The 24,099-nt window shown below is 40.2% G+C and overlaps 1 protein-coding gene across 1 annotated transcript; it reads left to right on the top strand.

Moving 5' to 3' along the window:
- Window positions 1-155: 155 nt before the first annotated feature.
- Window positions 156-24,099, top strand: erp44 (endoplasmic reticulum protein 44). The gene is made up of 11 exons (XM_072692209.1): window positions 156-267; window positions 9,592-9,664; window positions 10,064-10,103; window positions 10,677-10,792; window positions 12,409-12,593; window positions 13,407-13,522; window positions 14,643-14,817; window positions 16,943-17,054; window positions 18,705-18,846; window positions 20,649-20,751; window positions 22,403-24,099. Exons 1-11 carry the CDS (start codon window positions 211-213, stop codon window positions 22,508-22,510), a joined length of 1,227 nt encoding a protein of 408 aa, XP_072548310.1. The 5' UTR covers window positions 156-210; the 3' UTR covers window positions 22,511-24,099.

Raw genomic sequence — 24,099 nt, 5'->3', positions numbered from 1 at the left:
GTAGTTTCACTCGTTCCTCGTCGACTCAGAAACATTTCTTAACGGACTACACTTCCCATGTTCACCCTCGCGCAGCCGGAGTTCACTCTCGGTGCCGAAGTCAGCTCTACGAACCGTCCGCCGTTTCCTTGCAGCAGAGGAGAGGAGGTGGTGTCGAGAGACTGGGAAGACATTCAGCAACATCATAACCTCAATCAGCTCCACTGTACGATGAAATTAACTTCATTTATGCCTGCCCACGAACTCCACTACTTTACCTTACTCCTGGTGAGTAGCGGCGCACTGATGGTCACTTCAGCCGGTGGAGCGACTTCTTCTACTGTGGCGAGCTAGCGTTGTACGCTAGCCAGGAGTTTAGATGGATGCCACGACTTGGGGCGATTTAACAGCAATTTAACGTGCTCAGAAACTGATGATCTGGCTCGTTATTCACTTGAGGCACTGTACATCATTTCTGTCTGTCTTAAGAGCTTCCGTGCCGACTAGTTAGCTGCAGCCAGCCCTCTTTAAACCCCATGCAGTTCGGCTAACCGGGCTAACATCGCTATACTGCACTGTGGCTGATGTCTTACTAAGGCACTTAGCTAGCTACAGCCTACAAGGTTCTAGATCAGAGGCTCTGGAGGACACACTGTTGTGGTTTCAAGCTCTAACACACCATATTCAACTCAACACGAGCTTATTAATGCCCTGATTAGCTGGATCAGGTGTATTGGGAACAGGGTAAACACTAAAATGTGGACGACAGTGTGTCCTCCGGGACCAGGGTTGGGAACCACAGTTCTAGGTAGTTAGCTAGCTTCGTTACCTATCTGGTTAACTAACTATTGTATGAAAACGTCCTGCAATAAGTCAACTAGATAGCTGAGCTTCTCAAAATGCATGGCATGAGCTAGATAGATAGCTAGCCAGCCTGCTAGCTAGCTAGCTAGCTAGCTGCCCATGTTACTGGGTCAGGGGTTCAGGCATTGTCTAAAACATGTGTTTGCATGTGTTTCGGTTTAGATCTGTAGCTGGAAAAGCGGTGGGACTTTGTGGTGGGATTTAATGGTATAAGAGCGAAGTTGCTAAGCTAAAGCCAATTTATCGAGGAAGAGAATCAGCTAGCTAGCTAACGTTAGCTAACATAACTCAACCCGGATGAAGGAAGACTGTGTTTGCAGAGTGTGAACAAGGCTTTACACGTCGTGGATTATACAGGCAGTAAATGTGCACCACAGGTCGTCTGTTTGTGGTTATAGTCAGTGTCGGTATTCAGCTGAGTAACGTTACTACCTGGAGGAAACCCTGAAACTTTCTCCTGGGCGATTCATTCAGCAAAGGAACTCGTTTTATTCAGCTATAAGATCTGATCGTGTTTCTTTTTTTGTGTGTGTTCTTGACAAAATAGCTCCATTATTTTACCAGCAAACCCAATATTCATACATAACCCAAGTTTCTAGGGAGTTATTTAGGGATGCACTCCGTGTCCGCAACGACGAAGGCGCTGATTGGTGGAGTTCTCTGTTGTGGCCGAATCCTATTGGCTGGCGACCCGGAACTGGTTTACTCTTTGCAGCGTGAAGTAAAGTCAGCATGGGCCTTTGCTGGCAGGGCAGTGTAGTTCTTTAAGCTTCTCTATTGGGGCTTAATTAAGAGATCATTTAATTATTTCAAATATGGAATATTACATGAGATCATGAATTATTTTTTATTTACACTCATGTTAAGCAAATATAATATAAAGAAAGCAGTCAACACTGTAAAAGTAGCGTGTTCTGAATGTGTTAAATGTATCATTAGTTAGAACACTGTGTCTTCACTAAAAAGAAAGTCTAGCCTGACCAAAACAGAGCTGTGAAACAGGCCAATTCTCAAACCCCAAAACTGTTTTGGCGTATTTTACCTACACCTCTGAAATGTACATACCCCCAGCCTACCAACGAAAGCCCTGATAGTCCTAGTTAAAGCTGGTGATGTGGTAAAACGCAAAAGCCACTTAAAAAGAGGCTGTACTGCTCATCTCTTCAGCTAGCTACCACACATGGCTAAACAGGGTATCAGCACTATCCAGTTAAAGTCTGGATTAATTACAAACGTTATAGAGAATTGTTACAGTGCTAAAAACAAAGCTGTGCTATGAGAATTGTGTCTGAGCTGTTGCAGTGCTGTAAACCAGCTGATCAAAGCAGTGCTCATCAAATTATTTACGAGCCCACCGTAAAGGAAGATCAGTAAAAATAACAGGGTTATAAAAAGGCCTGTTAAACTGCTTCTGGGCCTTTTCCTTGCATTTTTGGCCTCAAAATTGGCCCCATCAGGACTAATTCGAGAACCAGTAACACTACATTACTCAAATAAGGTGTTAAACATCTAGAAAAGAAAGCATCAGCCAATGGATGCAATAATAAGTAGCCCACTATGACCTTTTTGAGGCTCTCTGATGGTGGGTTTAGATGGTGTGAGCCAGCAGTTTCAGCTACAGATAGGCATCTGATCTGAGCCATCTCTAGTCTGACACAGCACACACTCTCACTGTGTGATGTTGGTAGCTGGGTGTTCCTGTAGGCTGTTAATGTTTAAGTAGTTAACAACCTACTTGGAAGAGTTCTTCTTTTCAGAATAACTCATTTTAGAGTTACAAAATGTAAACTTAAAAAAAAAAGCTTGAAAAAATCAGTTTCAGTTGTATTAGAAAAGAGGTAAAACTTGGAGTACGCTCACTTAATAAAAAATCTTATATTTTTTTATCAAATGTCTTCTGCATTCAGGCCCTATGTATGTATGTATGTATGTGCACTCTGTATGACCTGACACTATGCTCCACTTTAGCTGATGCCTGCAGTACCTACTGTATGTACTGGCCCCTACATGACTAAGCGCACACAAACAGTGTGCCTTCATGTCCTTCACAAGTCTAAGCCGTTTCATTTCTACCCCTAACATGGACAGAGCTGTTTAGGATTCCAGAAATGCTGACCTGTTGGACGCCTGTGTAAATGTGCTTGACTGCTTCCTTGCTTGTGTAATCGCTGACACTGGTGGAACAGCTTTCCTTGCTCATCTGTCTGCACTGTACACTTGGCTCAGATATTCATGATAGTGAAGTGCTCCATTTCACTGTCATTTTCACTGCTCTGCTTCCGCAGCAGAAAAAGTAACAGAGCAGTGGAACGTGTTAAGACATTGTACTAGTGATCATACAGCGGGATCCAGTACTGCATGTTGTCAGAGACCACTTATCAGAGGCGAACTGGGCCCTCAGGGGTAAAGGTCACAAACTGAATCGAGGACACACCACACTTATGAAGACCCTTGTTAAAACCTTCGCTTCTGTGTATCTCTATGCTGTTGCCCTCAACCTGACAATTCCTACCCCTTTGTTTCTACACTTGGCTTAGACAGTCAGGTCTGATTTTTTTAGTATATCTGATTCGGGCAGAGCAGTTTTTTTGTTTTTCCTGCAGCTTGAACAGTAAACGGTCACATGACATCAGATTTCTCTCAGATAGGAATCATGTTATTCATGGTTCAGGATGCATTCGCACAGATAGGATTTCATTTGTTTGTTTCATTTATTTTTCTTTCAAACACAGCAGTAGTGTCAATAGATAATGCTAAATATCCCAGCTCATAAACATGACTGGCCTACTCAGTATTTCCCTTCCTAATCAGTGTATTTGCACATGCTTTGGGCAACAGATGTGGAAATATGAGAAAATCTGACTTCAACAAATCGTATTTAGCTGCTTAAAGCATTGGTCGTTCTTGCTCCTGGACTCCTCCTACAGTCAGGAAGTGCAATGTGCGCTTTGAGCCAACCCTAAAGGACATGCTTTACACGTGCATTTCTGGGCAAGCGAAGAGATACAGAACTGTCCCTGAAAGTAAATGAAATATGTGGACTGCATAGAGTTGAATTGAGCTGTAGAGTGATATAACAGAATTGTATTTGTATGAATTAGAGCTGGGCAGTATGACAACATTTTATTGTATGTTGATACATTTTATTGTGGTACACAGCATGCTTTTCTAAGCATATTGAGATTATTGGTAGTGCTTAAAGAACACTGATCAGCTGCATGTTTTATTAATAACAGTGTGATTAGACTGGTTTAATTAGATGAAGAGCAGTGGATGTTGAATAAAATCACTGTGTTCAGAATAGAAGATTGTCTGAACAGTGGCTTTTAAGAATCTGTGGCTAATGATTTATTTAGTCTGATTACAAGTGTTGTAATAAATATTGTGTATTGCAAATGTCCTAAAATATCGTGATACACGATATACGTGATGTTTTTTTTACCATAGTTCAAAACTCATCTGAAGACTTTTCTTTAAGCACACGGTGTCAAAAATGTCATGATGGCTGGACCAATAGAAATGCTCCAGAATGACCTGGAATATGAAAAGTGTAAAGTTTTCATTTTTGGAGATACAAGGTTTCTATGTCACTGTGCATAAAACTCATTGAGCTCCTTTCACGTTCTTCCAGTTCTTTGCTAATGAAGTCCCTCCCATGTTAATCATAATTTTCTTCACTAACCATAAACCCATATTTTTTGTAATCCAGCCCTTATGGTAGGCTGCAACAAGTGCTCTGAGTTTAGAGTGAATCTTTCACCTTAGCTTTTATTGGGGGTAACATTAACATTATAAAGTGTGTTTTGTTGCAGCTAGTCCTGTATGTGACCACACAGGCTCCTGGTCTGGCGTGGGAGGGTGAAAAGTGTTTGTTTTTTTTAACAATGGTGGATGTTTGTGAATGTGTGAGAATTCATGTTCTGGTCTGCTGGTTTGTTTGAAGGGAAAATAAGCAGAGAGATCTGAAAGCGGGGTGACCCCTCAGGCCACAGGATCTGGATTTTTGGTGGCTAGAATGTAAACTGGTGAGCAATAGGAACTATCCACCCTTGGTTGTTACCTGCTGTACCCTTAAAACTGGTCAGAATGGTCACTACTTGAGCATGAATCAGGGTTGCTATGCTCAGAGTCGGTCATCAGGCCTGTGTTTCTCAGAACAGTGAGGCTGCATTTCAGCCGTTTCTGTCAAAACTCATTAGTACTCATTATGTTTGACATTATTCTGCTTATTTGTAGAGAGGCGGTTTGAGAGGGGTGTTTGTTGCTCTTCTCGCCGTGTGAATTTTTTGGGCGGACTGGCTGTGTGTGTGGATTGTGGATTAGGCCAGGGATCAGCTCATATGTAGCTGTGTTATGTTTTGGTGGCAGTGGGAGGGTTGAGCGCACTGTGAGATTAGCTGATGAATTTAAGCAGTGCTGCTCACTGGCTGCCAACACTATGGCTGGGCCGGCCATATGGCTTGCAGACTGTGTGTGTGTGTGTGTGTGTGTGTGTGTGTGTGTGTGTGTGTGTGTGTGTGTGTGTGTGTGTGTGTGAGTTAGAATCTGTTTTTTTTCTGGTGATTTAGATCCTTTTCAGTAGGCCTTTTCTTAAAGGGTCAACAGGCTCACTCTCAGCTAAGGAACACATTGAGATACTTGGTCTCGTTTTATGTAGATGGACACCCAAACAACATGCATCTATGTGTACATCCATGTCATTCCACATAGTGGGTTAACAACTTTCTTTCTTCTTATCCATCCCAAACATGTCTGATGGGGTTGAAGTCGAGACTGCAGGGCAGTCAAGTTCTTTCACTCAGCAGAACTCAGCAGAGTATGGACTTCACTCCATGCATGATGGTGGTGTCAAGACACCAAAGTTGCAACGTGGTTTGAAGCACTGGATCTACAGGACCCTGCCCAAACAATCAAAAGTGGGCCGTTATTCCTCCTCCAACAAGCTTTGTAATTGGCACTGTGTGTGTGTATAGACGTGTAGTGTTCTTCTGCGTTAATCCAGCTAAATTCATTCGCAGTGCATTCGATCTCTCTGAAGAATGCCTTTTCACGTCATCCAAACCTGTCCGGAAACCTGAAAAGCCAAGGAAACCTAGATACATGAAGCTTGGCATTCCGATCTGGACGTTTGTTCAGCCAGGGTGGTTGCTTTCTCCCGTTAACAACACTTACAGTTGACTAGGGCAGCTCTAGCAGTAGTAAGAGCATTTTTGAAAGCTGGGATCCTACGCTGAACGTGATTGGGTCTTTGCCCTGTGATCTAACCTGAGACCTTAATGCTGAGTATTTGCCGGTTCTGATCCAATCTACATGTTAGCTTGTTAGTGGGTGTGGTAGAAATAGTCTAATTCATTATTTAGAATAAAGGGTGTTTAAATACTTTAAATGCAGTTAATGCTGATTTATGATGACCTGCTTTGTCAAAGAGTGTAACAGGATTTGCTCTGGGTTAGCGTCATGATTAGGAATAGCAGTGTTGCGGTTATGAGGTTCAGCCACTACCTCTGTTTTATGACCAGTATACGACCCATCCTTAGGCAAATTTGAGCTGCTCCTTAAGCAAATTGTCTTGTGTCAAGGAGTTCCTGAGTTTTTCATCCTTCTCTTCCTCACACATTCTGCAAGTGTGTAAATTTATGACAACTCCAACTGAACCTTTATTTAGATCAAGGCCTCTTTTACAAAGTGCTCTGTGCTGAAAAATAGAAAACCTCATTTGTGATATTAAGAAGCAACTGTACCTTGTAAAAGTAACTTGGTACTCAAAATGATCATCAGGAGCTGCAACTTTACATTTGCATAGTTCTGAACCTACAGTAGCTCCGGAGTTTCTAGTTTATTGCAGTTTAGTCAAGTCAAGAGGCTTTTATTGTCCTTTCAGCTCTGTTCCAGTACTCAGTGAAAAGAAATGACGTTTTGTCCAGAACAAGGGTGCAACATAGAACAAAACGAGAACAAAAACAATACAGTACAGGACAGATTGCTAATTGATAATTAACAGGTAGGTATTGATAATAAGGTGCATAGAAATGTAACATTCTGTGACATTATATGCAGAGAGTTTATAATGCACATGAAACACAGCAGGTACTGAGGTGGTAAAGTATGGAATATATAAATAGGATGCAGACAGGTTAAAATGCTATGGGTCAGGGGGGTGAGGGTGGGGTTTAGGTCAGTCTCTGTTGTTTAAAAGTCTGACTGCTTATGGGACAAAGCTATTGCAGAACCGTGCAGTGACGGCATGGATGCTCCTGTAATACAAAGGGAAAGTTTCTATGAGTTACAGTTGAGTCACCAAGGCTAAAGGAGTCGTGAGCAGAGTAATGAAGCAGTACTGTAGAGAAAGAGAAAGAAACCAACCCTAGATTGGAGACCTGTGGGACTCCACTCCAAGAATTCTGGTTGCCTGCCACAAACCTCTCTACAGTGTAATCCGTTTAGGGGGAGTAAGTTCACTTCACTCACCAGAATCCTAGGTTTCCTGTAGAACCTGACAAGCTTACACTCTAAATTAGAGCTGCTGTTTCCAGGTGGACAAGTTACTAGGGCTGTCATGATAACTGCACTTTCACAATATCACGCTATTAACAAGCGAACCACAGGGAAGCGCAGGCAACTGCAGGCAACCGCCACACTGTTGTGTTTGTTTTCTTCGTTTTGTAAGATGGAGACAACGGCAGGTGCTCTGGTCCCAAAACCAAATGCAGCTTCAATAGTTTAGATGAGGAACTATGCAAAATTTGAGAGACAAAGCCTGCTCGCTGAGCTTCAACTATAGAAGAGTCATGTCCATGAGCAGACGAAACCAGTCACTCAGAGACGCTGGAGGTGGAAGACTGAGCGAGTGAATGAGTCAACCATCAAAAAAAGATTTTGGACAGGCAATGACCTCTGCCTTTATTCCGCTGATCTCTCTGGGCTGATCTCTCTGGGCTGATCTCTCTGGGCTGATCTCTCTGGGCTGATCTCTCTGGACTGATCTCTCTGGGCTGATCTCTCTGGGCTGATCTCTCTGGGCTGATCTCTCTGGGCTGATCTCTCTGGGCTGATCTCTCTGGGCTGATCTCTCTGGAGCTGAATCAAAATCACAATATGAGAATCGGGTATAAAAGGCAGACAAAACGGGGCAAAAGAGTCTAAACATATAAAGGTTGGTACACAAAACGGAGCAAGCAAACCCACAGGAGATGCACAGGGGAAGGCCAGGAATACTGTGTAAAGAGTCATTGTGTGGGGAGAGCCTAAGCAGCGGAGCTGATGAGCTTCAGGGGCGACTCCTAAAACTCCAGCGATCAGGCTTTGTCCTGATTGTCCAGAGTGGTTACGTGAGCAAGCAGAGGAGTCTGGGAAATTGAGTACATATACTGTACATAAACTGACAGTAAAACCGCATATCGCAATGTTGAGCCACCCTAAATCACAAAGAGGGGGTTTAATTCTTTCACCAGAGCAGGACCGCGGGCGTCGTCTTCTACCACCCCATGACAAGATCAAACCCCAAAAATCACAAAAGCTAAGTGATGTGAGCATGGCTGCGTGATTAACTAAAGCCTCCTTTCCTCTGATAGACAGAACCCAGATGTCAGTGGGCACTGTTGACCATGGTTTTCACAAGTGAAGACTTGCTTTAGGAGGTTTTTGCCAGTGGCATATTGGGCCTAGTAGGTATAGTGTACTGGAAGAATGACTTGGTGCCTGTTAAATGTCTGTTTTTATACTCTGTGGTTAAATTAGTAATTGATGGCGCATACAGACTCTGGACCTGTATTCTTAGACTTTTGTCTTCTACAACAGCTCAGGGATGATGTCAGAGACCTTACGAAACTGTGTTAATTTAGCCACTGATAGGTACATGCTGTGACTGCCAAACCGAGAGCTGTTAATTGTGAGTTTAGCCTCTAACTGCTTTATTGATCTTTCGATAAACTGTTATCACACCAGCGTTTGCAGCAGAGCACTTTTTTTAGGTGGTTGTGAAAGTGGGGTAGAGCACAGCAGGTGCTGAGTGGTCTGTTTTGCAGGTAGGTGAGCTGCAAGATGACTGTACCTATTTTGCATAGATGTTGGTGGCATATTTGCATGATTTCCATAAACAACATTAATAGGGATGCACAGTAATATCAGAATCATACAGATATTTCATGGCACCTACAAGCATTGTCAGTTTGGGTCAGAAATGAAATGTGCATATTGCTCTCATTTCAAAGATATTAACATTTATTTGTAAATTATACATTCAAGTAAGTACTGCAGTAAATATCATTTCTGTATTAAATATTCACAGTTTTACAATATAGATGCACTGTTGTAAATACTGTGATATTGGCAAACGTGGTACTTTCACTTTCCCTCGCTGGGTTCAGTACTCCTGCAGCTGAAAGCTGGGAAATGCTGGCAGAATGTGAGCTATCCACCTGAACATACTGCAGTCCTATATGTTTTTAGGACTGAAGGACATTCTAATTTGGTCTATTGCCCACCCCTATGTACATTAATGCATTAATGTTCAATTCTGTATGTTGTCAAGGCTCAAGGATAGCCAAGTACGACTGTAGTGGAGCCACTCCACTCAAGCGGAGGCTGGACTTTGTATATAACCTCTAAGAAATGCCTTAAAGCTGTAGAATTATTGCAGCAGTGCTGCTGATATACTCCTATACTTATAAGCAGTGAGTCAGTGTGAACCTGTGTGCGAGGCTTCATCAGGGATTGTGTCATTTCCTGTCTTTGCTCTGTGCTTGGCAGGTAACCGGACTGTACACTCCAGTGCGGGCAGAGATTACCAGTCTGGATGCGGGGAACATTGACGACATACTTAGTAAGTAGTGGGTGTGGGTCTGGGTGTGGATGGGGATGCATGGGCATGTAAACCTCTGACCTCAGTGAATTATTTCGGTGCATTATGGAATCACATATTTCACCATTGGTTCAAATTGAATTGCTTTAAAATGCACTTAGTGCACAGATGTGACTGGATGAACTATTTAAACAGTAAAATGTATAATTTAGATAGATTCACTGATTGTTTTGTTTGGCCCATTCTAAATCCTTTACAAACTAATTGGCTGATGGCCATTTTGGAGCAAAAACTGGCCAATTCTGATTGTCTGTGTGCGCACTGCTCATCTGTAAACTACAGAGGTGGCAGTTTAGCAGGTCATTCTGTGGTGCATGGTCATTACATCAGTCTAACCAAATAAACCTTGTCCTTCCACAGATAATGCTGGGGTGGCTTTAGTCAACTTCTATGCAGACTGGTGAGTAGACTTGTACACTCAGACACAGATGTGTAGTGTGCAAGGTTTTCTTCTCCTTCATTAGTACATCCACTTGTGCAATGAGCCAGCTCCACTGGCAGCAAAACCATGCAGACCATCCACGCCAATGTCCCCTCAGCTGAGAGTGGCAGTTTGGGTCTTCTTGCACATCATGGCCTCACAGTACTTCAGGGGTGGGCAGTTAAGGTCCTGGAGGTCATTTTCCTGCGCAAGTGCACCTTATTGAAATTACCTGTTTGCCTTCTATTGTACTGTGTGTCGGCCAATCCAATGAGTGCTGTCAAACAAACCCTTTTTATGTGGGCATATCAAATCTGCCAGCTGTAGTCCATTATGATCACTAACAGGAAGTTAAGTTGCTCTTGATATTTTGACGTTTTAGCCCTTCTGTACCTGTATCAGCCCTGTGTTCATATTGGTCATACTAAAGACAAGGGTGGGTTACTGCTTCTTATGTGGTTTTTATGTGCATGCATATGTATTCATTTTTTTTTGTCTTAAAGCTTTGATGGTCTAATGTAAGTGTGTGTGTGTGTGTGTGTGTGTGTTTAGGTGTCGGTTCAGTCAGATGCTGCACCCTATCTTTGAAGAAGCCTCTAATGTGGTGAGGGAGGAGTATCCAGACACATCGCAGGTGGTGTTCGCTCGGGTGGACTGTGACCAACATAGTGAGTATGCACGCGCACGCACGCACACACCAGCTTAGCCTTTCAGATAAATTAAACAGAATTATTGATGACCTGTAAAGTGTTTGATGGTTTAATGACAAAACTGCATCTTCTGTGAAGTGAAGGCAGCTCAAAGATACCCTACTGTGTGTGTGTGTGTGTGTGTGTGTGTGTGTGTGTGTGTGTGTGTGTGTGTGTGTGTGTGTGTGAGAGAGAACGAGAGGGAGGGAGAGAGAGAGAGACTTAGATTCCTCCCAATGAGCTCTGCAGTATTTAACCCCCAGTATGGGGTTCGCTTTTATCTCCACCCCCCCGCACCCCCTCCTCTCTTGCCCCTCGCTCCCCAGTTCTCATTTTCTCTTTTCTTTTCCCCTCTCGCTCACACTCCGCCTCAAATAACCAAGAGCAATGCCCCCTTTTCACTAACATTTCTCATATAGCTGAACAAAGACGAATAGACGTCTGCTTGCTGATCACTGTTTAGTCAGACAAAGCGTCTGTGGGACTGTTTCTAAAAACGCCTTTTTCTAATAGCCAATCACAGACCGCTCACAATGTAGGTCACTACATGTGTATTTCTCACAAGTCAGCTCAAACAATATAGTAATAGTAATTGAGTGGGAGGTCAATTTACCTCTTCCTTCAGTGCGTATGAAACTTGCTACTGTTTATCTTGAAGCCACCGGCCAAACACCAGCCAGCACTGTTGTGCTCTTTTCAGTAGAGAAACAGCGGGTTCCCCTTAGACCAAGTAAAGGCCTGTCTATAGATGACCATTTACCCTTCACTACCCTTCACCATTACCCACCATTACTTCACCATTACCCACCATTACCATTACCCTTCACTACCCTTCACCATTTACCCTTCACTAAATGACCATTTTTGGGTCCCTGAGCAAGACCCTTAACCCTCTTATTCACGGGGCGCCGTAGCATAGTTGACCCTGTACTCTGAACCCAGCTTTCTAAACTGTGATATGCAAAGAAAACTATTTCATCTGTTCCAGAGAGTCTTATTTGCAATACTACTCTACATGTACTAGATAAGCTGTATCTGTGCATCTTGTGCATGTCCACAAACATTTGAACATATGGTGTATGCAAATGTCTGAGTATCAATAACAATAAAGGTATTTGCATACACCCGTTCATAGATTACACTGCGGGAATCGACATTGAAAATGTTGGACAGGTCATTTCCTTTATTATTGTTATTATTTTTGCCAATGATCTCAATGATTTTTATGGATATATTTTTTTTACACAAATTATTCTGAAAAACTAAAATAATCATAAAATGGTATTTTTTTGTGTGATTTCTATTTAAATTAAATGGATTAAAGAACTCTAATCTCTGTGTTTTGGTCCCAGGGTAAACCATAATGCCTGGAAAATAAAGGGATTTGAACTTTGGTTTTATGTCTAGTGTTTTTACTCCCTAGCACTTATATATGTTACCATGACAATGAGAATAGCTATATATAAACATTATGTAAATATATTATTATTATTATTAGTAGTAGTAGTAGTAGTAGTATTTTCCAATGTTACTTTGTGTATTACTTTGTGTTAGAAGATGTACTCAAGTAGATGCTGGTCTTCTGTTCTCTCTAGCTGATATAGCACAGCGCTACAGGATCAGTAAGTATCCCACCCTGAAGCTTTTTAGGAATGGGATGATGATGAAGAGGGAGTACAGAGGTCAAAGGTCAGTGACTGCCATCGCAGACTTCATTCGCCAGCAGAAAGTGGACCCTATCTCAGAGATCCAGAGCCTGGAAGATGTCACCAAAGTAGATGTGAGTTCACACTCATGCATTCACACACAGTTCATCCATGTGTTAAGACCATATATATATATATATACACACACACACACACACACACACACACACACACACCTCACCCATTGGTGCAACTTTGGAGCTCCCATACTGAAAAGAGAATTGATCAGCCCACACTTAGTCGAGCATCTTAGACATGCACTATGACGTACGCTATGGACAAAAGTATTGGGACACCTGCTCATTTATCTTCCAAAATAAATTGTGTGTTTCTGCTTTTATTTGAGTAAAACTCTACTGTCCAGCGAATGATTTCTGCTCTGTTATGGAGCATTGCTGTGAGGATTTGATTGAGGTCAGGATGTTGGATTGTCACCCCACACACACAAGTCAAAAGTATAGGATTGCCTGAATGCATTCATTAGAATGGGTGTCCACAAACATTTGGACATATAGTGCATTTGGTGTTGATAGTTTGCTTCTTTAGATTTGTATAGGAGCTGCAAGCTTATTTCACCAAAGAATCACATTCACGATGTTTGGGGTATGGGCAACATTGCGTATGCTTGTGTCTTTGGTGAGCCACACCTTTAAGCACTGTTTAAGCCGGGTGTGTTTAACAGGAGGTTAACGCCGGGGTACCGTGGTACAAAGGAATGCTCGCCAAATAAACGGGAAGGGAATTAAATGTTTTTGTTTTGGTGTTTGTTGAGCTTTACACTGTTTTACTTAAATGCCTTATGTAATGTTCTGTTCTTTTCAAAGGTATTATTAAAAATAGCCATTATTAAAGCTTTCTAATCCTTGCATCCTTTCTCCCTCTCTCAGAGGTCTAAACGAACCATTATAGGCTACTTTGAGCAGAAGAACTCAGACAACTACCATACTTACGAAAAAGTGGCCAACATCCTGCGAGATGACTGCGTCTTCATGGCTGCGTTTGGGTAAGAGAGCTCAGCACTCAAGCCATAATTTATTTCTTGCTCAAAGCAAATAGGGGTTGTCCAATATTAACAAAATACCATTTTAAGATTTGTGATTATGCCTTGTGATCGGGCATACCTTCAGAATGATGTGGCTTAAGATTGACCTGCAAAAGTAAATGATTAACATTGGATCATTGTATTAGGTTGGATCAAATTATAAGGAAATATATATATTTGGCCCAACATATGATTTATTAGTGGCAACCATCCTGACCCTCCCAGATGTTCTTTGTGTGTCAGGATACCTAATGCCATTCATTTGATCCAACTTTATGCAATGATCTAATGTTAATCATTTACTTTTGATTAAAGTGAAAGTGTATCTCTACATGTATGGAAAGCATTTTATTCCAGGCATTTTAACAAACAAAGCTGAGTTGCCTGAATTTGCACAGAATGAATGTCAAAGTCACCAAACAGCAATGTGAGAGACTAGAGGAGAGCCTGCCAAGACATGAAAGCTGTGATTGGCAGTCAAGGTTATTTTACCGTAGTGATTTTTGAATGTTCTCAAAGTTCAAATATTAGCACTGTGTAAATAATAAATGCTTTGCATTATAATTATTTAATAATGAATTTGCATTATTTCAGCAGTTGTTTTGAGCAGGTGTCATTTCTGTAAATAGATGCTGTAAATAGCAATCTTTTTATTTGGAATTTAGGGGACATGTTGTCCATGGCTTATGAAATACAAGGCAAATGGTAATTTCCCACATACACTATAAATAGTGTATGTGGCAACATAACTATAAATAGTAAAACCAAAGAAACTGATAATGTAGAGTAGAGATATATATGCTTATAAAGGTTATATATGTGGTTTTAGGCATATGTGTCATATGAGTCTAGTATTATTTATAGTTATCATCCATTACCTGGTTTGGTTAATCAGTGCTTAATGATTTTGGAAGCGCATGAAATTTAGCACACCCACATGCTGACTGGGGCCATCTAGAAGAAATCTGGAACCAAGCTTTGTTCTTCAAACTACCACCTAAGATCTCAACTATTTTTTTTTTTTGTGTGATAAATCATGTAGATGTGTTTTAACAGTACATATATTTTCTCTGTCTTTCAGTGAGGTGTCCAAGCCTGAGCGGTTCAGTGGTGACAACGTTATCTATAAGCCAATAGGAGAGAGTGTTCCTGACATGGTATACCTAGGTTCACTTACGAACTTTGATCTCATCTATGCCTGGGCACAGGACAAGTGTGTGCCCCTTGTTCGAGAGATCACCTTTGAGAATGGAGAGGTACAGCACCCCCCCCCCTCCCCCCCCCATTCCCACCCGCATACCATTGTTTCTTCTCTCCTCATGCTTGTTTCTTTACCACAGGTTGTAGTGTGTACAGTATGTTCTTTTTTCCTCCATTCTTTCTCATGTTAAACCTTTCATGCATGTTAGCTGTCCAGCCGTACAGTGCTCTCATTAGCATAAGAAAAGCCCTCTTTTCTGTAGTGTACTTTTCCCACACTCTGGGTCCCCAATGTGTGTGTTTGTGTATCCACCCTTGAGTATGTGGTACTGGTGTAAATCTCTGACCTCGATGATTCTTTTGGATGATGAAACTTTAGGAACGATTTTGCTTCTTGAAATGTGTCTGCTTTGTTTTGGTTTGGTGCCATTATTATTTTTTTTAATAATTAATTGAAATTCCAAATTATTTATTTACATTTGTTTATGATTCATTTTAAATTGTTTTAAAAAGTATGATTATAAAATATTAATTATTAATATTATAATAAATTAATTATTATAAATATTAATCTTCTTCTTATTATTAATCTTATTATTATTATTATTAATCTTATTATTATTAACTTATTAGTGAAATAATTATTTTTAAAAACAGTGCCCACAACAACAAAAAAATGCACACAAAACATTATTTATTTAATATTAATATTTATTTAATTAAATATTACCACAAAACTGTGACTATGAAATATATTTACATAGAGGTATATAGACAGGAATATAGACGATACAAAAACAATACACCAAGCTTTTCAAAGATTTCTGTTTAAAATGCATGTGGAAATGTAATTTCACCAAATATGCGAAGTTAATTTATAATTAATCATTGGATGCACTTCACATCTATGCATCTCAACCTTAACACTCCTTGTCGGTGGCGTTGTTTAGATTTAGCATACAGTGTTTCAAACAGCTGCATCTGTTTCTCTGTCACTTAGCAACTTATTGGGGAAACACATGCCTATATATATATATATATATATATATATATATATATATATATATATATATATATATATATATATATATATATATATATACACACGCACACTAAACACTAAAATAGGACTAAATATGTAACGCCTTCTGACATCAGACCGATATCTAATTCTGCATAGATCTTTCTGAAGGCATCAGAGAGCTTTTTGGATCTGGCCAGGGTGATCTTAACAACTCACTTCAACAATCAGGAGCAAACCAGACTGAATGTCTAAATGTCTGAGGTTTAAATAAGACGGGCTCCTCCACAAACCTCTGGAACCATTTTCTAATTGTCTGCAGCTGATGATCTGCACCTGGTTCTAAATTTGATACTTACATCTTATCTAATAATAAATGTGGGTGTGTTCTAACTTTTTCCTCACATGAAACTGCATTACATTTTACAAATGATTTGTAAATACATTTCATCAGTTGTTTGTGATTAGTTGGGGGAATATTACCCCCATCTCTCAATATTGTTCAAATGATGATCAAATATCCATATTTTTAAATGTTACAAACGTTTTCAAGGGGTGTCCTAATTTGTAGAGCAGGAACTCTAAGCACTAATCAGCAACCATTCCAGCACAGCCATGTCATGAACCACACTCCGCCCATGGATACAGTCATGATTTTTCCTTTGGATTTTGTTTAAAATGCTCTATATGTCCAACTGTTTGTGGACTCCCTTTCTAATTAATGTATTTAGCTACTTGAAGTAAAATACTTGAAGCATCCATCGCTGATGCACATGTGCAAATGCACACACACACAGCTTGCCTAGTCCCTGTAGAGAAGTATTGCCAATAGAATAGGACTCTTTGGAGCAGATGAGTATAAACCTATTGGCACCATGTCTAATGCCAGGTGTGGGATAGAGAGGTATGATGCATAGTACCATATGTGATATGTGATACTATGGTACTATGCATCATGATACTAATTGAAACTCATATCAAAATGAATCACTCAGCATTGTGAATCGAATCAAATAATGTTTCAAATACATTCCACCCCTAGTTAATGTCCAGATCAGTGGCTTTACATGTCGTTTTCTCAGGTTTCTTAAAGCTGTGTACAGTGCTGTGTATTTAACCGTGGTAGTAAACCCAGCTTCGTATCTGTGTGTGTTTTGTAGGAGCTGACAGAAGAGGGCATTCCATTCCTAATTCTTTTCCATCAGAAGGATGACACGGACAGCCTGGAGAAGTTCCAACACGAGGTGGCTCGCCAGCTGATCAGCGAGAAGGGTGTGTACACACAGCAGTCCAACAGCAGGCATGTAGAGGAGGGTACACACAGGGGTCAAGAAGTCCAAGGGTCAAACCATGGGTGTGGAGAGAGGGGTGTATATACACTCACAAGGCTCAAGCGGAGCTAAGGTTGTGTTTGTACAGCGATGCTGCACACTGTTTTAAATGAAGGTTCACTTGGAAGCTTCAAGTGGATCAGCATGAAGTGGATCCCAACAGCAGCGACTAGTAGAATATCTAGAATCTGGAACTGTCGGTTGTACTTATTTAGGTCTATAGAGCTGTAGGTTCCCAAACATTTTTTATCAAAATAAACTGGAGCACCATCCATCCTTCGGGAGAACACAGTCCCACTGCTCCACAGCTTAATACTGGACGGCTTTATACCCCTCTAGCACACACCTGCCATTAGGCATGGTGCCAATAAATTAATGTGTATCTGCTACAGTAACTAGCTAAGAATACAATGATTACTGTTTTAGCTACTGTGCTGCACCAAGTCCACCTAAACTGAGCTAATTATGCTTGCTTTGTAACGAAATGAACAGGTTGTCCCTTTTAAAGTGCTACTAACTCAAGACATTTCACCTGGTCACTCGTTTACAAATCTCTGACCTGATCACGCTGACCACTTCAGGAGCTGGTCTGAGGTGCGTTTGAGCCACGGTATCAACCAACAACCAAAATACCAGTAATTATTGCAGCATGATCAGTAATTTTGCATATTTCGTCCCACACAGTGATCAGATTTCAGTCTGACTAATCAGAGAAGCATTTGACTCGCAAGTGTAAACTGGTCACTCGAAGTGATCAGGTGTAAACAGGGTCCTTTAAGCATTTGGTCCAAACAAGCGAGTTGTCCAACTAAGGCCATTTTATTTGGATAACTTGGATAAGGACAGCTGATATTATCTGAGGCATCAATGAGGGTATATATTATGAACAAGCATGCAAACTTTAAACAGACAAAATGAACACTGCGCCCTGAATTGTTTGGTAACAATTCATCTCTGTAATGATTAAGATTAAGAATCTCATGGGTTTCAGCCCTTTTAGTTCATGTGCTTGGTCGTACTAAGTATAATGAGTCGGGTCATGTCATTCAAACCCAAAACAGATCCTTAAACAAAAATGCCAGTCATTACTTGCTGGATTTGACTGTTTGCTGACTATTGTTTTGAAATGCCTGCTTTTTACAGTTCAATCAAATCTATATGTGCTACTTTTGCCCATGTTTGTCATGATTTGGTGGGCAAAATTTCAGTGCACTAATCACAATGTATTTTAATGCAACAACATGTTAGTCCCAGTAATTCTGCCTTTCCCCATGAACAATATGCTTTGATTTCCAATTCTCATTCGTAATTAGTTTCTAGCTGCTATTAACATTGTCCAAACAACCAAATCCCAGCTCCTTTCCAAAGGAGTTTCCCAACCCAAATGCCTTCTTTCTGTCAGCTAAGTTCAAATTAGTTCAAAGAATTGCTTTTTAATCTATTTAGCATTCAGTTAAAAAATATGTACATTAAGGACGGCTGATATTTTCAAATTTCACAGTGACGGTCATTCCAACAGTGAGTAAGGACTGCATGACTGTCATGTTGACTGTATTTACAGTTGAAACTGTATTTTCTGTCTCACTCTTAGGCTCAATAAATTTCTTACATGCTGACTGTGACAAGTTCCGGCATCCTCTGTTGCACATCCAGAAGACTCCTGCTGACTGCCCTGTCATAGCCATCGATAGTTTCCGCCACATGTATGTCTTCCCAGAGTTCCGCGACCTTGCGTAAGTACCCGTCTCACTCGCTCACATTCTTTAATTAAGCTTGTGTGTGCGCAAGATTGTGCATGGGTCATATAGAAGAATAATTATAGCCCCGTTCTCCTCCTTGCAGGTTATCTGCAGTAGCAGACACCTGCCTATTAAACACTAATTATGCCTTCACCCTCAAACCATCTTTAAATTTAAATATATATATATATACACACACACACACTCCTAAAGTTCTCTAGGTCTTAACTTTTAGTTAGTTCAGTCATTAATTTTAGCCATACCTGACTGACTGCCGTGTGTCTGAAAGAGCTATATGAAGCTATATGAAACATGTGCACGTGTATAATTGTGTATCCCTATTTATTGACTTCCATTGAATGTTAAGAAGGATTTTTTGAAATGTGAGGATTTTACTCAGCAGTGACATAGTAATAGTGATGGTGACCATTACTACATCACTAAGCTTTTGCGCTAAAACCTTCTACCACTGAAATGAAATGGAAAACCACTGCTACATTTGGTGTATCAAGCACTGCTGCCTTGCTGTGATTTGGAATCAGTAGTGTACCTGTAGTGACCATGGTCAACCTATCAGTGCTTTAAATCTATGTTTTTTTTCTTTTTTTTTTCTTTTTTGTATGTTTGCCCACACATACATGCCGATCTGTGCAGAGTGGGCATTCTGTTTTAAAGTGTGGGCAGCTTGCCTGCTTTCTGAATGAGTTTGAATTAGTCCCATAAGACACTGCTGCTTAAACTCTTTGAATACTTCTGTGAATACTTTGAATACTTCTGTGTTGACCAGAACAGGCAAAAGAATCATCTCATCATCATGTTTTTAAATCATTTGGGTGTTACTTCACACAGATCCCATTAGGACAGATGCAGGTGAACATAAGTACAGTAAAATACATAAATACAGTTTCAAGAATTACAATATTATCTCAAATATGTTGAGATTATTCCAGATTGTAGTAAATCTATGTTAATGATGCTCACCTGATTTACCATCATTAAACACTGATTCACCAAACCAGGTGTTGGATGAGAACTAAATATTACTGGACTCTCATGAGGGGAGCTTTGGAGATGTTTTAATGAACACAGTGATGTAAAACCACCTTTTTGTAGGTTCGTAGTATTTATTTGGTAGGTTATTAGTATTTATTCTGTTATTGAGTAAATTATCACTCACTGCCCAGATAAGGAGTTCATATTGATGTCCTTGAAAGCCAAACTGTTGGTGGATGGAATTTCAGTGTGCCTCTACTTACCACAGTGTATTTTACTGTCCAGAGATGATATTCAATACAATACTGCATTACCATGTTCATACAATAAAAAGGGCAGCCTTTGTTTTAATGCTAAAAATAAAAAAAAGTACCAGATATTTTGTCTGGTTGTTCGTCTGATTTACAATGTATTCATATTCTAAAGGCAGCTTTGCTCCAGAAAGCATCGTAATTCAGCACACGCCGCGTTTCATTAACCAATCGCTGTGTTCTGTATCCCATTATCCAATCATAGCCTTATCAGCCCACCTCTTACCAGTGGTTGATGTTGCTGATTGGCCAGGAGTTAGGGTTACCATGGCGTCTGCGGCAAGACAGACAATGTCGTTATCTCGTTAAAGACGCGTGGTTCTGGAGACTGTCCGGCTTTACCTCTTACCCGATCACTTATCTAATCAATAAAGCCGCTCATCAAGTTTACTTTTATTTTCGTCTTGTTTGCTCATCTAAACAACTGGCTTTCAGACAAAGACATGATTGTGTGTGTGTGTGTGTGTGTGTGTTTTTCTTTTTCATTTTCAGGCTCCCTGGAAAACTGAAGCAGTTTGTGCTGGACCTTCACTCCGGAAAGTTGCATAGAGAGTTCCACCATGGGCCTGACCCCACAGACAGCACCCCAGGACAGGTCAGAAATTAGCTAGGACTTGAATGTAATGGCATTCAAGGGGGTTGGAATGAGGGTCTGATGGGTGTAGATGTGCATCAACTTTATTCAATGGAATTTCTCCATTTGTCTCATTAAGCTATGAAGGACAAATGGTCACAAATTACAGCATTTTTTTTATCACCAGTGATAACTGCAGCTTCTGAGGACTAATTATTACAAAATCAGCTGACCTTTCAGGCATTAAAGCATAAACACAGTTTTGCTTTTCTTTCTGTGAGAAAGTTCTGACTGTATTAGATAGCCACCTCATTTGAACTGTCATTAAAGGATTAGAGTCGCTATCTGTAGTACCTGCACACCGTCAGATGATATTTTGCAGTCATTTGCGTCTGCTTTGGTGTGATCAAAGAACTAGCCCAGACGTCAAACTGAAGCTCAGCACATCCTCCTGTCAAAAGCCATGGAAAAGCATCCAGGCCAAGCGGAAGGCATGCAGGCGTTCTTAAATTAGGACTAATATGTAAATGAACTGCCAGAGCTGGATCCACTGACATCTGCAGAATTGCCACTGTGATTGCTTCTGAGGCCAGACTGACTTCCTGTATGAAAGATTCTGCACATGCCAAATGTCTGGATGTTACGTGTGGATGAAGGTGGCAGAAATCGGATTTTAAATGTTTTGCTCTGAATGTGACACATTAAGAAGTAATGTGAACATTACAAGTAGTATTATTTCAAATCTACAAAATCCCCTTTCCCTTCTGCTGTGAGTGGTGGCTTGTGCAATGTAGGTGTGATCTTGAAAATCACCTGTCTTTAGGTTCATATGAACCCTGTGCTCTTATATAATGTCGTATTACTGAAAATAACACTGATCATTTTCTTCTCATATAGCTGTAACAAAATGCAATATAACTGAATGTGATTAATCACAGTAAACTGTACAAGAATTATGTGGTGAATCACAGTCAGCAACACAAAATAGTGATTATTCATGGTTCTCCACACACAAATAATGCAATTAAGCTGTGCAATCTACCACACAAAACAATGTGATTTATTATGCTCACCTATCTAAGATAATGTGATTAATCGAATCAACTGCACATGTGTTGTTCGATGTGGCTAATCAAGACTAATATGATTAGTTACAATTGACCACAAAAAATAATGTGACTGAGAGCAAATACACAAAATGTGATCTGTGATTAACTTCATAGATGGTGATTAATCATGAATAACTTCACATATGGTGATTAATCGTGATTAACTACACAAAATAATGAGTAATTGCTTCCACCTACCTAAGATAATGTGATAAATCGAGATCAACTACACAAAATATGATGAATAACGATTAACTGTGCGAAATGTGATTTATTCGGTGTGGCTAATCAAGATTCATGTGATTAGTCATAACTGACCACAGAAAATAATGTGATTAAGAGCAAGTACACAAACTGTGATCTGTAGTGATTATGCTATGGTGATAAATCCTAATTAATTAGCTATTAATAGCTGCACAAATTATTAGATGAACTGTGATAAATAACAGTCAACTACACACATGAATGTGATTAAATAGTTACACAATTGTGATTTAATCACAGTGACCTGTTTAATTAGTTTAACTGCTCTAATGTATTTGTGTATATTTCTGCTCTGGCAGGAGGAGAACAAAGAGGTGGCCAGTAAACCTCCAGAGAGCTCCTTCCTGAAGCTGGCCCCCAGCGAGACGCGTTATACCATCCTCAGCAGGGACCGGGACGAACTGTGACCTCCAACGACAGCAATGCTACCGTATCATCACCCAGCCCAGAACCCACGCGGCCAGCTGCTGCTGCTGCTGCATCACCTCTATTTTCATAACTTTTATTTTGGATAAAAAAAAAGAAAAGTTTTTTTTTCTTTTTGGTGAGATGGAAAGAGAGCGTGCGAGAGAGGGAGAGAAAGAGAGAGAGAGGAAGATTGATTTTACTTTTATTTTTGGAGCTTGTAAATATGTATGTGCTCAGTGGGTCAGTCTCGTCTAAATTAAATATGGATTTTTTTTTTTCTTTTCTTTTTTTTTTGTGTCGACCCCTAGGTTTTCGTCTATCCACTTTTTTTTTGTAGGAAGAGAAATAGACAGATAAACATTGATGGTCCTCTCTGGGGTCCACATGTTCAAACCAGTTTGGATCTCACGTGCGGGCCTGTGGAATCATGGGAAATTTAGCTTCCATGTGAATCTGCAGTAAACCTGTGGTCCCTAACTTCAGTCCTCAGTGGTGTGAGAAAGTGTGTGAGAAAGTGTGTGAGAAAGTGTGTGAGAAAGTGTGAGTGGATACATGTGTGTGAGTGGATACATGTGTGTGAGTGGATACATGTGTGTGTGTTAGTCTGTGTTCTTATGTACTGTGGGGTTCCAGACTCTTCGCTCGTTACGATCCAGACTTGGTAGTCTCATATCAACCCATTCCACAAGGATGAGTGGTTAGGGGGCGGGATTTTTTGCCAGGGGCGGGGTTTAGAGGGATGGGTTATTTGTAAATCGGTCATCTCAGAAGGGGAATGGAAACCAAAAAAAAAAAGATAAATTAAAGAAGAAAACATTTTACAAGATTTTTCTGTCTTCATGTGTTTTATATCATGGTCGGCTTCTTCTGGGCTTTATTTTTGTCATGCATGTTTATTTCTAAGACATTGTTTACAGACACTCTTCCATTCAAAAGTTTGGATTTACTTTATGCTGATTATATTCATTGATTTTACTTATCGTTGCTGTTAAGCAAAAACCTTCATCTCCAAAAAAAGGCAACTTTACAGGAGAAGGAGAGGACCTTCTAAACTCTTAATGCAAGTCAAAGTAAAAAGGTTTTATTGTAAGTCATTTTGAAGCATTTCTATTGATCCATTCATTATAAAAGTTTTACACAGTGTAAAGAACAGCTGCCAGATTCACCAGGTAAAAAACAGCAAAAATGGAGATACGAGGTTATTGCGTGACAGTGACTATACCAATAAGGTGTACAATATATGCCTAAATATTATAACAGACAAGGTACTTTTTAATTTATTCAACATCAGCCTCAAGATTTGATCATCACTGATTTCTGGATGTACTGTTACTTATTAATAATATAGTAATATATTCTTGATACGGTAGAGTGTTCTCAGTGTTTTTTATTTTTGTTTGTTTTTAAATAGTTATTTTAGTCATCCAACGCTCTGTTCATTTTGAACTTTATTTATTTTTACAGCGTCCTATTAATGATTTGATATTAAATATCAGGATAACACAGTATCGGGCAATATTGCAGTTTGCATTAATAAAATGAAGATCCTATGCCTTCTGAGTGCTGCTGCTCTACGCTTAAAATCAGT

This window comes from Salminus brasiliensis, chromosome 1 (genome assembly GCF_030463535.1).
Source record: "Salminus brasiliensis chromosome 1, fSalBra1.hap2, whole genome shotgun sequence".
Taxonomy (NCBI): Eukaryota; Metazoa; Chordata; class Actinopteri; order Characiformes; family Bryconidae; genus Salminus; species Salminus brasiliensis.
Note: the sequence above shows the minus strand (reverse complement) of the source record. Positions and strands in the feature narration are given on the sequence as shown.

Coding starts and splice junctions, on each gene's coding strand:
- erp44 (XM_072692209.1), top strand. CDS start 211: ATGAAATTAACTTCATTTATGCCTGCCCACGAACTCCACTACTTTACC. Junction 268..9,591: donor ACTACTTTACCTTACTCCTG/GTGAGTAGCGGC, acceptor TGTGCTTGGCAG/GTAACCGGACTGTACACTCC. Junction 14,818..16,942: donor TCACCTTTGAGAATGGAGAG/GTACAGCACCCC, acceptor TGTGTTTTGTAG/GAGCTGACAGAAGAGGGCAT.